Below are 13303 nucleotides of genomic sequence, written 5' to 3' on the forward strand. Positions count from 1 at the left end.
CCTCGTCAAATGGCACCTCGCCCAATCTAACTACTTTCTGTAATTTATTCTTTCCTTTTTTCTCTCTTTTTTTGTTTTGTTGTCATTCTTTTCGTTTCATTTGATTTGATTTTTTTGTACGTTCTTTTTTGTCAATTTTTTCTTTCGATTTGTACAAAGAATAGTGCTGAAAGAAAATTAGGTATAGGGTTTATATATGATTACAATTAGGTTAATATCTGGGAATCTCTGCTCTGCTCTAATGCATGTGCATACGTGAGACAGAGACATAGCTATGGCGTTGGTAGGGGGTAGACATAGGTGTCAGAGAAAGAGATAGTTGATAGAGAGCGAGAGAGGGAATGAGCAGGATTGGAGGTACAGTTACGTTGCCATCGAAAAAAGTTCCATTGACACTTTTAGGTTAGTTTTAATTGGTGGATGTTACACGAAATGTGGGACAGAGTTGGTATGGCTTGGGATTCGGTTAGGAACATTTTGGCAGGGTAAGGGGGCATAAATCATGAGGGGAGGGGAAAATATACGTTACAAACTATAACAAAATCAAACTATTTGTCTAGGAATAACAAATCAAAAAACTTTAGGCGTGTGTATAAGTGTAGAAAACAGAGATTTCGTTCAAAATGCTTAAAATTATAATAAATATTTACGGATAGGTTCGTGCACACATAGAGAGTAACTTTCTAGGTATACATAACTAACATCGAATAGTGTCGTTCTTAACTATACACATAGGTAAAATGTATTGGCGATTCGAACTGAAAATAAAGCTGGGAAAAATGCGAGGAATATTAAGTGGTGTTGTCTTGTGTGGGCCCAGTATTGAAACTAGTGCCGAAAATGCTATGCGCTTATAAACTAAATAGGCGTTGGATCACAACGCTCCAAACACTCCCCTCCGCCCCATCCCGCAAAAACGTTACAGTACTATATATAGTATATCACACATAAATGACGAATCCCTAGTAATCTTACTGCGAACGGAGTGTTGGAGCCTGGTCGCAAACCGATTTATCTAGCACTTATTTCTAGTATTTGATTTTAGTTGTGGTCTTTGAGGTGTACAAAATAAGAAATTAGGAAAACGGTCGGTCGGGTGGGTAAACAAACAAACAATTATTTTGGGGTAAATGGGACCGTAATGGATAGTTGTTATATCGTAATATAGTATATGCATAATAATAAGAATAATATAAAAATAATCACAGACTCGGATTTGCAGATTGGAATCTTTTCAATTTCAATTTTTGTTTGTCATTTGTTTTCGCTATTTTGTGTACTCCACTACGAGTGTTCAGTTTGTTCTTGATCGGTTTGTACCGACTTTCGACTTGGTTCTTAAAAAGCTAGAATCACTTGGAATAATTTTAGATGTTTATACAGTTATGCTGCCGCACGCGTTTTATGTGTGCACGTGGTATAATTGGTTTTTATTAGTCCATATATTATATCATATTGTGTAGCATTACGATTACTAGAGTTTATACGTATACCTAGGCATATACGACTTCTTTATGCGCTTCCATTTAAATCTTATCATTTTCTAGCGTTTCTAGCGACCCTCAATAATTTTCTTTTTCGTTTTCACGCAGTGCATGACCTTTGTCACATAGATAGATAGCTACGTTTGTATCTCTTTGTGTTGCCACATGAATAAATGTGCCAATTACATCAATGCAAAGTCAAGCTTGTACCAAATTGGGATTCGATGCGATTTCAATAGAGCGGCTTTAGTACATTTAATGTCATTTAGGTTTGCGATATCCCTCTACCGGGCCTTGCTCTTGGCCCTTTCTTTATCTAGTTAGCTAAGTTACAATAAAAATGACTCATATTAACATAATCATGTGCTTATCGATACAATTAGGGTTTCTAGATATTATCATGCTCTGAGAATAGTTGCAAAGTACAACGCGTGCTGTCCAATTACAATGGTTCTTGCAGATCTTTCATGGATTTAAGTATATATTTATTTTTGGGGAGTGGGAGTGGCAATAATTTAACAATCTCTTTAGTCTAGTCATTTCGCATTATCTTAGACGCAAGTAATCTAAATGAATTTATGGCTGTTGCTCTAGATCGGACATTATGTTCTCAACTTTCGAAGGAAATGTGGTATGTTTACATTAATGTGGTTAAGCGAATAGTGCGATTGTAGTATGTACAATTACTTAGTGGCTAGGGTATCCATCAATCGTCAATTCTGCGGTGCACCAACGAAGACTTAATTCCGCTGATTACTCTTTAACTGGCCAGTTTGTTAAGTGTGTGGTATGTGGGGTATTCTATGTGCTATGCTATTGTATGGTTTGATCTTTCTGCGTTACCAGTCATCGGTACCATTCTATGTGTCTGCGTTTTTCCAGGCCATTATGGTATTGCTTTCTGTGTACATTTACGTATTTACGTAATATGGTACAATATTTCAGGTTTATTTGTTAAACTAGTTCACAAGCAAACATAGTTTTGTATGTGGTTTATAGTAGTTACAAAGAACACAATAGGACAGACAATAAATTTCATTTACAATCAACGGGGCACAATGTAAAAAATAATTCGAATAGCTAATTTAAATGTATGGTAATCGAATTAGAAGCATTTGCACTTTTTAAATTTTCTTTCCTTCAATAAAATCTTGTAAAATCGTCATCATAAAAAAGTCGACGCTCAGCTTTAGCGCTTAAAACTAAATTGAAGTATTCATAAATATATATATAGAGGTGTAAATATTTTTCAATTGATTACATTGGCTATAGGCATGCACATAGTATGCACATTTGGGCTCTAGTTTGTTTTGCTATAGTTAGTTATGATAATTGTTTTGTTGTCCAGGTCAAGCTTTAAGCATCCCACTTAATTCTACGTTAAATACAAATTGCGATTAAGAAAACGAAGCACGTTTTAGTCATTGATAAGATTTGTACACTTAAAGCTATACGAATTTATATATCCAATATATATATATAAATATTTATATATATAATGTATACCGCATGGAGTACGGGGTAGACACCCAAACGCATACTCACCAAATACATGACATCTACATATATATGTATAATCCGCTATTTATATAGACATTGCTTATACAAGTCTACAGCTCAACAATTTGCAACTTATAACTTAAAGCTAGAGTTCTGCTTACTTCACTACTCCTCCCCATCATCGTACAACTCCTATCCACTACAGAGATAATCGATATAGAAAAGGTTACGCTTAAACAAAATATTTTTATCAATCGTGCTTGAGTACGATGCGGGCGGGCGCCTTGGAGCGCTGCTTATGACTGCTTCCGCCGCCTCCACCGCTGCTCCCGCCTCCCGAGACGGCCTGACGCTTCTCCAGCCGGTCGAAGATCCCTCCGCCAGATCCCGAGCTGCTCCCTCCTCCGCCACCTCCTCCTGCTCCACCCTTCCGCTGCAGTGCGCTATCCTCTCCACCTCGCCTCCGATCCCGCTGCCTGCCGCCATGCGACGACTGCTGCTGATCTCCACCGCCGCTGCTGCTGCCATTGCTGGTCGGTTTCAGTACCACCCGCCGTTGGTTGGAGCTAAAGCTGGGCGCTGATGTCGAGCTGCCGCCGCGCATAGACTTGTGGTTCCGCTTGACCACCAACAGCTCCGGCGTGGCCGATCTCTTGCTGCTCGCCTTTTGCGGCGGCGGCGATGGCGTGGCCAACAAACGATCCTCCTCGTCCAGCAGCAGGTCATCGTCATCATAGTCCAGCTCCACTTCATCATCGCTGGGCGTGCCCAGGCGCAGCATATCACGCGGCTTGGGCGGTGTTCCACCGGCTACCGCAGCTCCCAATCCCGATCCCGCCGTTCTCGCCGGCGCCACTGCAGTCATCTGCTGCTGCTGATGATGATGCGGCTGCTGCTGCTTGGTGGACGGTGCCAAGTGATCGGTTATACTGCGCTTTGCCTCTGGCGCTATCTTCGCCGCCGTTAGTTGCTTGCGCGCCGGCTGCTGCTGGCCTTGGGTTGCCTGAGCATTGGACTGCGGCTGGGACTGCGATCCCTGTGCCTGCCTGCTGCGAACGTTGCCCGCATCCTGGTCGTCGCGACGCTTCAGCGAGATCACCTTGCGCTCTCCGACTGGCTGGGCAGGCCTATGTTTTGACGCTGCAGCTGTCGACACTGCAGATCCTTGTCCGGCGGCCACCTCCTGGTCGTCGCGGGCTGGCGAATTGTGCTGCTCGGTGCGCTTCTCCTAGAAAGTTTAGTTCGTTTGTGGATTTCTCTTGGTTTCGGTACGCTACAGTAAGCTACATTATAGAAAGGCTAGCTTCGGTGGCCGAAGGATCAAATGCCCTTGCATACTCTTTTAATTCATACATGCTATCATACATAAAGACTTTTTTTTTTATAAAAACAAATCTGTCATACCACGTTAAATTTTCAATAAAATTCCCTATCGACCTGCATTCAAACATAGGATCTTCATAGGATCTTTTCACAGGATAGAATGCAAAAATACGTCTAAAAATGGATTTCCGAAAATCAGTCATTGCCGTTTTGGGCAATTTTCTGATTCAAAAACGTTTCGAAAATATAGAATTTTTGCAAAAAAAAAAAAAATACCTAATACACTTCTAAGTTAATTTTCTAAACCAACGATCTCATGCAAGGGCATCAAAATATTGTCAAAATATTGTGCACATCTGCAGCCCAGCAATATAAATTAAAGAACTAGGACTTACCTCGTGTAGTTTCTCCTCGGCTGCGCGCCGACGCTTCAGCTCCTTGTCTCGCATGATTTTCTCGCGCAGTTGCTTCTGCTTCTCGATCTCCAGGCGATAGTTGCGGGTTTCCTCGTCCTCGTCGCTGGGCTGCATTCAAAAGGGGAAATTAGTCCGTGCCAGATGAGAAAGAGCTTAAATGATTCCACTTACCATATTACGCCCGCCTGTTTCCGAGGGTCGGCCGCGTGGCTCGCCAGAGAATGGATTGCGGGCAGTGGCTCCACCAGCCGAGCCACTCCTCCGTCGCTTGGGCGGCGCAGCTCCGCTGGATGTTGCTCCGCCCGCTCCTTGGGCACTGGCGGTGCTTGCTCCACCACGATTCTCGTCTCGATCCCGACTGGATGCCCTTCGGAAGCCTCGGTTTCCTGCCGCCCGATTGGCGCCACCATATCGCTCGCGATCTCGCTCCCGATCCCGCTCCCTTTCACGATCCCTCTCACGTTCCCGCTCCCGATCACGTTCCCTCTCCATGCGCTTGACGGGTGAGTAACTGCGGCCACGGGAGCGACTGCGGCTACGTGTTCGCCTCCGTTCGCCTGCCTGTGCAGAGGAAGCGGCTCCGGTGGTGGAGCCCGACGACGGGGGCGAGCGTTCCATGCGTCTCTTCTCAAAGTACTGGCGATTCTTGTTAATGAACTCCTCCTGCTGGCGCAGCAACTCGGCCTCGCTGTTGATGGCGGGCATAAAATGGGTCTCCTTAATGAACTTGTTGGTAGCCGCTTCGACTCCGCCCTTGAAATTCGGATTAATGAGCACCTTGCTGACCCGTGGCACCGATGAAGAGCCCTGCTGTTGCGGCGGTCCATTTGGCTGCTGCGGCGGCTGGCCAGGATTGATGGCCTGCTGTATGGGATTGCCCGCTTGCTGCGGTGCTGGCTGTTGCTGCGGCTGCTGCGACTGTTGTTGCTGTGGCGGCGGACCTCGCATCCCCATGCCATTGGCATAGTTCGGCGGTGCGCCGGGCATCATGTGCGGTGGCAGCGTCTGCAGCGGGGGTCGCTGCATTCGCGTATTGTCGCCCTGCGGTCGCCAGCCGTTGTGCGGCCGCATAAACTGCGGCGGATGCTGGGTTGGATGACCTTGGTCGTAGCCGTACGATGGCAGGGCGTTACGGTAAAGCGGCGGACGCATGCCCGACTGCTGCTGGTGTGGCGACTGGTGTTGTTGGTGCGGCCCCGGTCCAGGTCCAGGTCCCAGACCCAGAAGTGCTCCATTGCGATAGCCACCCGGATTGGGGGCGTACGCCAGCGGCGGTGGCTGCAGCAGACCCACACGCACCTGCTCATGCGAATGCGGCAGCAGGTGAGGCGGCACGCCTCCGTTTGGATTGTGACTGTGGTGCATCATGTGCGAATGCGTGGGAGTGTGGAGGGGAGAGGCGGGAGCGCTGTGTGGCTGTTGTGTGTTGGTCGGTGCTTGTTGTGGTGACTGGTTGGGTGGCTGAGTTGCCGGGTACTGGCCTGGAATTGGAATGAATGTTGGATTGCTCAGTGTTTGCTGTTGTTGTTGATGTACTTGATGGCTTGGATGAGTTTGCGGTATGGAGAGGGTGAGCGGGGTTACGGGAACGGTTAATGGAAGAAGGCAGGCGGCGGTGGGAGCAGCACCCACTGGCGTGCTCATCAGAGCCAGGTGCTGCGGTAGTGGAGCATTACCCGGCATGCCGTATCGTTGCGGCGGCGGCTGCATTCCGGCCATGCCCATGCGTGGCTGCTGAATCCCAAACATTGGCGAGGGGTTGCGAAGCAGATGGTGGCGCGTTCCGATTCCACGCGGCGGCTTGCCCATCTGGCTCTGTTGCTGCTGCTGGCCATGCATATAACGTCCACCTCCGCCAACGCGGGGTTTATCTGCAATTAATAAGTAATACATTGGTTAGGTAAGGATTAAGAAGGCGACTGGATTCGCCTCCTGCTGAACCCACCTCCATGGCCGTGGTGTCGCCGCTGCTGGTGCTGGTAGGGCGACATGTGTGCGTGTTCCTGTTGCTGCCGTAGATTGTTGTCGGATCGTTCGCTGGCCGTCTTGTAGTTGGTGCGCTCCTCGCGCTCTTCGTCGTCTTCGCGCGGATCGTGCAGCTCTGAAATCACAGAGGCAGAGCTGGCACTGGGCAGGCTCTCCTGGGAAGAGGCCAGTAGCGAGCATAAGCCCAGTCCTCGTTCACCCTCACTCCGACTGCCAGCATTCTCAGCTGGCTCCTCGCTATTGCCATTGTTCTGAGTTGCTTCCTTTTCGGTTCGATCAGCCGGAGGCGCCTCCTCCTTAGCTTGCTGTTCTGGCGGATCCGAGCGATTGGCTGACAGCTGTTCATTCACTGGCTCAGCTGCCACAGCCGCGTGGTGTTCAATATGTTTTTCCACCTGGGCGACTGGAGGGTTTGCAGGAACTGGAACAGGATCCGGAACAGGAGTTGGTGCATGTTCTGGGTGCGCCTTTGAAGGCGCCACCTCTGTCGTGGCCGGGGCTGAAACTGTAACAGTCGCTGCAGTCGCACCTGCCTGCAATTGCTCCTTGTGCTTGCGTTCGTGCTGTCTAATCTGCTCCTGGGCCCACTCCTCGGCCTCGGCGCGCATCTGCTGCTTCACCTCGCTGGTGACATCCTTTTCGAGCTCTGGAGCACGGAACAGGGGTACAAGGGTATCAGTCGGAGATCGATTTAAATATCGCATTTTTACCACTCACCTTCGTCCGAGAGTAGCAACTCATCCTCGTCGGCGCCGAGCAGAGCCTGGTCATCGATGTCGTCGCCCAGCTCATAGTTGAGCAGGTCATCACTGTGGGTGAGATGGGAATTGCGAGTTGAGAAATCGTAAAGGGGAAAGGAGAAAACCAAGGTAAGACTTTTTCTTCTCCTTCGAGGTTCCATTGAAAAAATCACACACACGCACATACACAAACACAGCCGGGGGGCATTCACACACACTCGCAAACAAACACCTACGCAGCTCGAAAATGTTATACACATGCATTGCCAAACCCCCGCCCCCGCCATAGGTTTTTGCATGCGATTTTCTCAGCCACACCAACCGATCGCTGGCCAGGATCGTTGCCCAATCCTTGGAGGCCATCGTCCATCGTTCGGCGATCCACTTTTTCGCACCCACCACTTACTTAATGTCCGACATTTTTTCGCCAGGGCAGCTGTTGACACTCGGCGGCGCGGGCGTGTGTGTGTGTGTTCTCCAAAGAGAAGTAGAACAACGATTGTCTACGGACGCGGCGCGTACTTTATAACATTTTGAGCAGTCGCCTTGCCATCGGATCGATCTGATCAGTAGCGCGCGCTTTTTCACTTGATAAATAGGAACCCGAAATGTGTGCGAAACGTTCGGGTCTTTTTCACACGCAGTATTTTTTTTTTGAGGGATGCAATCAGTTTAGTGGTGGCAAGTATTGCGATAGGTGTGCGTTGCTATCGGTGCTGCCAGACGGTCAAAATATCGATATCCCATATTATTATATGATATGAGACATGGAAATACCACTATTTGTACCTAACACAATTTATGAAGAATAGAAAAAATGCAGCCGGAATATCCATTATATTTGAATAGCAGTCCTGAGCGATGTGGCAGCTCTGGCGTTTAACAGCTCCAACTGGCCAGTGTTGAACAGCACGGTTTGGATGTACAGTTTGAAATTAACCGGTTGCAACAAAGCAACTTAGCAACTTGGCGTCCATTTTTACTGATTCGAATTAAATTTCATATTTACATTATTCCACTAATACATGAAATCGAACAAAATGTACACAATGAAATTCAGCGAACACAAAGCAAGGATCCTGGCGTTGACGGCCGATCACGTGGACCAGCTGCACGCAATGTGGACAAAGATGTTCGAGCCGCAAGCCTGCGAGGATTGCATCGTCCGTCTGGAGGCCCACGCACACTCCTTCTACACAGATATCCTCAAGGAGTCGCGCGATAAGGAGCAGAGCATCACCAGCGACATAGCCGCTCTGCGCACCGAGGCCACAGACCTCAAGCGGCTGCTCCACAAAACGGTGGACCTTGGCCAGCAGCCAGACGATGTGCCGCTGGTCATCTGGTACATGAAGCTGGACACAATCAATGATAATCTGCGCGTGGAGCTGGCCAGTCGACGGGCGGAGATCAGTGAGCTTCTCCAGCAGCAGCAGCAGCTCTGCGATGAGCTGGGCGAACTGCCACATCCTCTTCTAGCTGATCCCCTACCGATGCCCGAGGAGATGGACTCTTTTCGGGAACGCCTCGCTCAGCTGCGGGATCAGCGTGTGCAGCGCCTTAAGGAGATGGACCAACTGCGCCACAACATCAAACACAACATGAAACTACTCGAACTTCATACGAAAACGGACTTGGAGAAGCAGCTGGTCAATTCGAATAGTTATAGGCTTACTCCCGAATCCTACGAGCGGCTGCAAGCAATGCACAAGCAGTACGCCGACCAGGTGCAGGAGCTACGCGAGCGCATCGACGAGATGCGCGACAAGATTCATCTCCTCTGGCAGCGGCTCAGGCTAACCGACGAATACGCCATGCGTCGTGTGCGCGATTCCACTTCCTATAACCAGCGAACCTATGACATTCTGCGCGAGGAGCTAGAGCGCTGCCAGGTCATGCGGCAGCAGAATCTGAAGAACTTCATCGATCAGCTGCGCATCGAGATCAACGAGTGGTGGGATCTCACACTGAAAAGTACCAAAGAGCGCAGGCGCTTCACCAGCTACTATTGTGATACCCCGAGTGAAGATGTCCTAGAGCTGTTCGAAATAGAGCTGGATCACCTTAAGGAGTTCTACAACAGCAATAGGAGGATCTTTGAGCTATACTCGAAACGAGGCGAGCTGAGGGCGCGCATGGAGGCACTGGAGGCCAAGGCCAACGATCCCAATCGGTTCAACAATCGCGGTGGACAGCTGCTCAAGGAGGAGAAGGAGCGCAAAACTATGATGTCCCGGCTGCCCAAGATCGATCATCAAATCACGGAGCTGGTGAAGGTCTACATGACTCAGGCGAACACGCCGTTCCTGGTGCACGGCGAGGACATACTGGATAGCATGTCGGCGGATTGGGAGCGCCATTGCGAGTCGAAAAAGCAGCCCTCCGCCAAGAAGATGGACACCAATACGACCAATACGACCGGCAAAATGAAGCCGCCTCTTACGCCAAATACGATCAAGAGCAACCGGGGCATCCATGGAACCTCATTCTCGTTGAAAAAGACGCCGTCGAAAGTGAATGCGAGCATCACGGCCAAGAGCACAGGGAATCTGCACAAGAGGCGGCATCCCAACCACGACAGGAATAGTCCACAGCCAGCAGCTGCGGCCAAACGAAATCTAATCACATCGCTGGAGTGCAACAATTCAGGTGCCATACTGAGTGTGAATGGGCAGAAGCCGCTCAAGTCGCCGCAGAAGAAGGTGCGCGTGCTGGAATACTCGGTGCGCCGGGGCAAGGCATTCGGCAGGCCGAGCACAGGAAGCAGAAATCCCCAGCGGAATCGCCCCATTCCCCAAATCTATGTGCGTCCGCCCTCCGGCGAGGAGAACGAGAGTCCCAACGAGGAGAGCAACGACAGAGGCGTTGGGTGCTCTAAATAGAGCTAAGCTTTAATCACATCGATTTGCAATCGCATCGGCAACTGATCTGTGTTCTATATCTACCTGTACTAAAGTATTTCGCTCACAATTGCAGACACATCGGATTCAAATAGATATATATATATAGTTAAGGGCATTTCCTAACTATCTAAATTTACAACTTTTAACGCGTATCAAACTACATTACTACACGCTGTGACTGCAACTGAGTAAATGAGCAATTGTCAACTTTTAAATTATAGTCAAATATAAATGTTTTTTTTTAACTATCCTGGCTTAACTGAAATTATTTTGTACATATGGGTAGTACAATTATACCAATTTATTACGCAGAAGGTTGTATAAGATCTGTGCGATAAATTATGCGGCAAGTATGAGCGGACAAGAGATTAAATGTATCTTGTAATTCCTTGATGAAATAAATAACGAATTTTATATATATTCAAAAAAGTCCCTATGCTCCAGCCCTGGACTTGCCAGAAGTTACCGCGACGTGGCAGCACTGTTTCGCAATGCAGTGGCAACATTTTTGTCCGCCATTTCAATTTGAATTTACCGAAATTTCATTCTAGCGTCATCGATTCATTCAGATCCAAATTTCGTACAACGATGCACTCTAAATAAACCACGATTAGCACATTCCCAAGTCAAACCCGTCCAGCGGTTGGCATCTGACCCAGCTGTCAAGTTAACTTAGACTTATTAAGTAGTCAATGTTATTTTCCCCAAGTGAACACAACGAAAGAAAACAAGTGAGCATTTCCACAACGAAAAAAATAGAACAAAAAACCAATTTCACAATTAAAACGGAGAACATGAACAATCCGAGTGTCATCGCGGTGAAGGGCCGGATCCTGGAGATGACGGGTGAGCACGTGGACCAGCTGCACACGATGTGGTCGCACTTGTTCGAGACCAAGACCTGCGGCGAGTTCCTCCTCCGGCTGAAGGACCATGTGCACAGCTTCTTCACGGATTTGCTCAACGAATCGCGCGAAAAGCAGCAGGCGATCCTTAATGATATAGCCGCCTTGCGGGCGGAGGCCACCGACCTGACGCGCCTGCTCCACGAGCCGGTGGACATTGGCGAGCGCCCGGACGACATGCCGCTGGTCGTCTGGGAGCTGAAGCTGGACAAGAGCATCGAGCATCTGCGCGAGGAGCTGGCCAGACGGCGAGCGGAGATCTGTGAGCTTCTGCTCCAGCAGGAGCAACTGTGCGAGGAGCTGGGTGAACTGCCTAAGCCGCTGTTGGCCGATCCACTGCCGCTGCCCGAGGAGATGGACGCGTTCCGGGATCGCCTAGCCCAGCTATGCGATCAGCGTGTGCTGCGCCTCAAGGAGATGGACAAGCTGCGCCAGAGCATCAAGCACGACATGAAGCTGCTGGAGTGCCGGCCTCAAACTGACGCAGAGGAGCGTCTGCTCAACCAGGTGGATCACTGCCTAACGCTGGAGACCTTCGAGCGCTTGCGCCACATGCAAAAGAACTTCGCCGACCAGGTGAAGGAACTGAGGGAGCGCATCGATGATATGCGCGAAAAGATCCATGTGCTGTGGGACAGACTCCAGGAGACGGACGAGTATGCCATGCGTCGCGTGCGCGAGTCCACGTCCTACACCCAACGCACCTACGACGTCCTGCGGGAGGAACTGCAGCGCTGCCAGGCCCTGCGACGTCAGAATCTGAAGACTTTCATCGAGCAGCTGCGCATCGAGATCAAGGAGATGTGGGATCTCACACTTAAGAGCCAGCAGGAGCGTAAGCGCTTCTCGAACTACTACAACGACTGGTACAACGAAGATCTGCTGGAGCTGCACGAACTGGAGCTGGACGACCTAAAGACCTTCTACAACAAGAATAAGGAGATCTTCGATCTGTACGAAAGCCGAGCCGAACTCTGGGCACGCATGGAGGCACTGGAGGCCAAGGCGAGCGAGCCGAATCGCTTCAACAATCGCGGCGGCCAGTTGCTCAAGGAGGAGAAGGAGCGCAAGGCCATCACCTCCAAGCTGCCCAAGATTGAGCAGCAGATCACGGAGCTGGTACAGGCATACGAGGTGCAGGAGAACACACCCTTTCTTGTGCACGGTGAGAAAATCCTGGAGCTGATGGCCGCCGACTGGGAGCGTCATCGCCAGGCCAAGCTACAGAGCTCGGCGCGCAAGAAGGCACCGGCGTCGGCCAGCAAGATAATGCCACCACCAGCGGCGGGCTCGACGGCTCTTCGCACGCCGCGCACACTGCGCAACATGTCAACCTTTTCCAGCTCCACCATGTCGCTGCGTATGACGCCCTCGCAACAGCACCTCCGTCCCCTGAACATTACCAAGAGCACGGGTAATCTGCACAAGCGCATGACTCCATCCAGCCTGCAGACGGGCGCCAAGACACCGAACGCCAAGCGCAGCTTGATGAACGCCCTTAACTCGATGAAGGCGTCGCCAGCCAAGCACCTGCTAGCCGCCAGCCAGCAGCAGAACCAGCTGAAGGCCACCAAGTCGCCGCTGAAGCGGGTGCGCGTTCTGGACAACACACTGCGACGCAGCGGCGGAATGGGCAGGCGCAGCATTGGAACGCGCTCCAGCAAGAAGGCGCGCACCAAGTCTAACGACCAGAACGCCCCACCCGACACCGACTACACAACGGACGAGAATGCCGAGCCGGGAGTCAGCTATGACGAATTCCAGCCGACCAGTCGCTCCTCGATGCTGCCCCGCCAGCGTCACCAATTGGCCGTGCCCCGAACTCGTGGCAATCTGCCGGTGCCACGGAAAGCCTGAGGATCGTGCAGCTGCGCAGAAAGTTCTAGTTACACTAGAGATTAACTAGCTTAACAAGTACCTACTACACTATTTCATAAAGGTTGGCGTTTCTTGATGTATTTCATTTTTTATTTTCTGTTTTACGTTTTCATAATAAAAATTATGTGTGTTTTTTGCTTGACCACAAGATTCGAGTGTGTTTCACTT

The 13303-nt window shown here is 49.8% G+C and overlaps 3 protein-coding genes across 4 annotated transcripts; 2 read left to right on the top strand and 1 right to left on the bottom strand.

Moving 5' to 3' along the window:
* Window positions 1–1383: 1383 nt before the first annotated feature.
* LOC6551410 (AF4/FMR2 family member 4) lies at window positions 1384–8171 on the bottom strand. Of its 2 annotated transcripts, XM_001977160.3 has the most exons (7): window positions 7856–8171; window positions 7427–7518; window positions 6669–7355; window positions 6400–6594; window positions 4895–6204; window positions 4703–4831; window positions 3235–4212 (listed from the first exon to the last, which is right to left on the bottom strand). In XM_001977160.3, the coding sequence occupies exons 1-7, from the start codon at window positions 7867–7869 to the stop codon at window positions 3235–3237; spliced, it is 3405 nt and encodes a 1134-aa protein (XP_001977196.1). In that variant the 5' UTR covers window positions 7870–8171. The 2 variants fall into 2 exon arrangements, with proteins under 2 accessions (XP_015010880.1, XP_001977196.1); XM_015155394.2 differs by having other exon boundaries at window positions 1384–4212; window positions 4895–6594.
* Window positions 8172–8319: 148 nt separating this feature from the next.
* On the top strand, window positions 8320–10576 carry LOC6551411 (protein regulator of cytokinesis 1). The gene has a single exon (XM_001977161.3). The coding sequence runs from the start codon at window positions 8475–8477 to the stop codon at window positions 10329–10331; it is 1857 nt and encodes a 618-aa protein (XP_001977197.2). The 5' UTR covers window positions 8320–8474; the 3' UTR covers window positions 10332–10576.
* Window positions 10577–10827: 251 nt separating this feature from the next.
* LOC6551412 (protein regulator of cytokinesis 1) lies at window positions 10828–13285 on the top strand. Its single transcript, XM_001977162.3, has one exon. It carries the CDS (start codon window positions 11045–11047, stop codon window positions 13112–13114), a length of 2070 nt encoding a protein of 689 aa, XP_001977198.3. The 5' UTR covers window positions 10828–11044; the 3' UTR covers window positions 13115–13285.
* Window positions 13286–13303: the final 18 nt, after the last annotated feature.

Source organism: Drosophila erecta, unplaced genomic scaffold, assembly GCF_003286155.1.
Source record: "Drosophila erecta strain 14021-0224.00,06,07 unplaced genomic scaffold, DereRS2 tig00000279-arrow-arrow-pilon, whole genome shotgun sequence".
Taxonomy (NCBI): Eukaryota; Metazoa; Arthropoda; class Insecta; order Diptera; family Drosophilidae; genus Drosophila; species Drosophila erecta.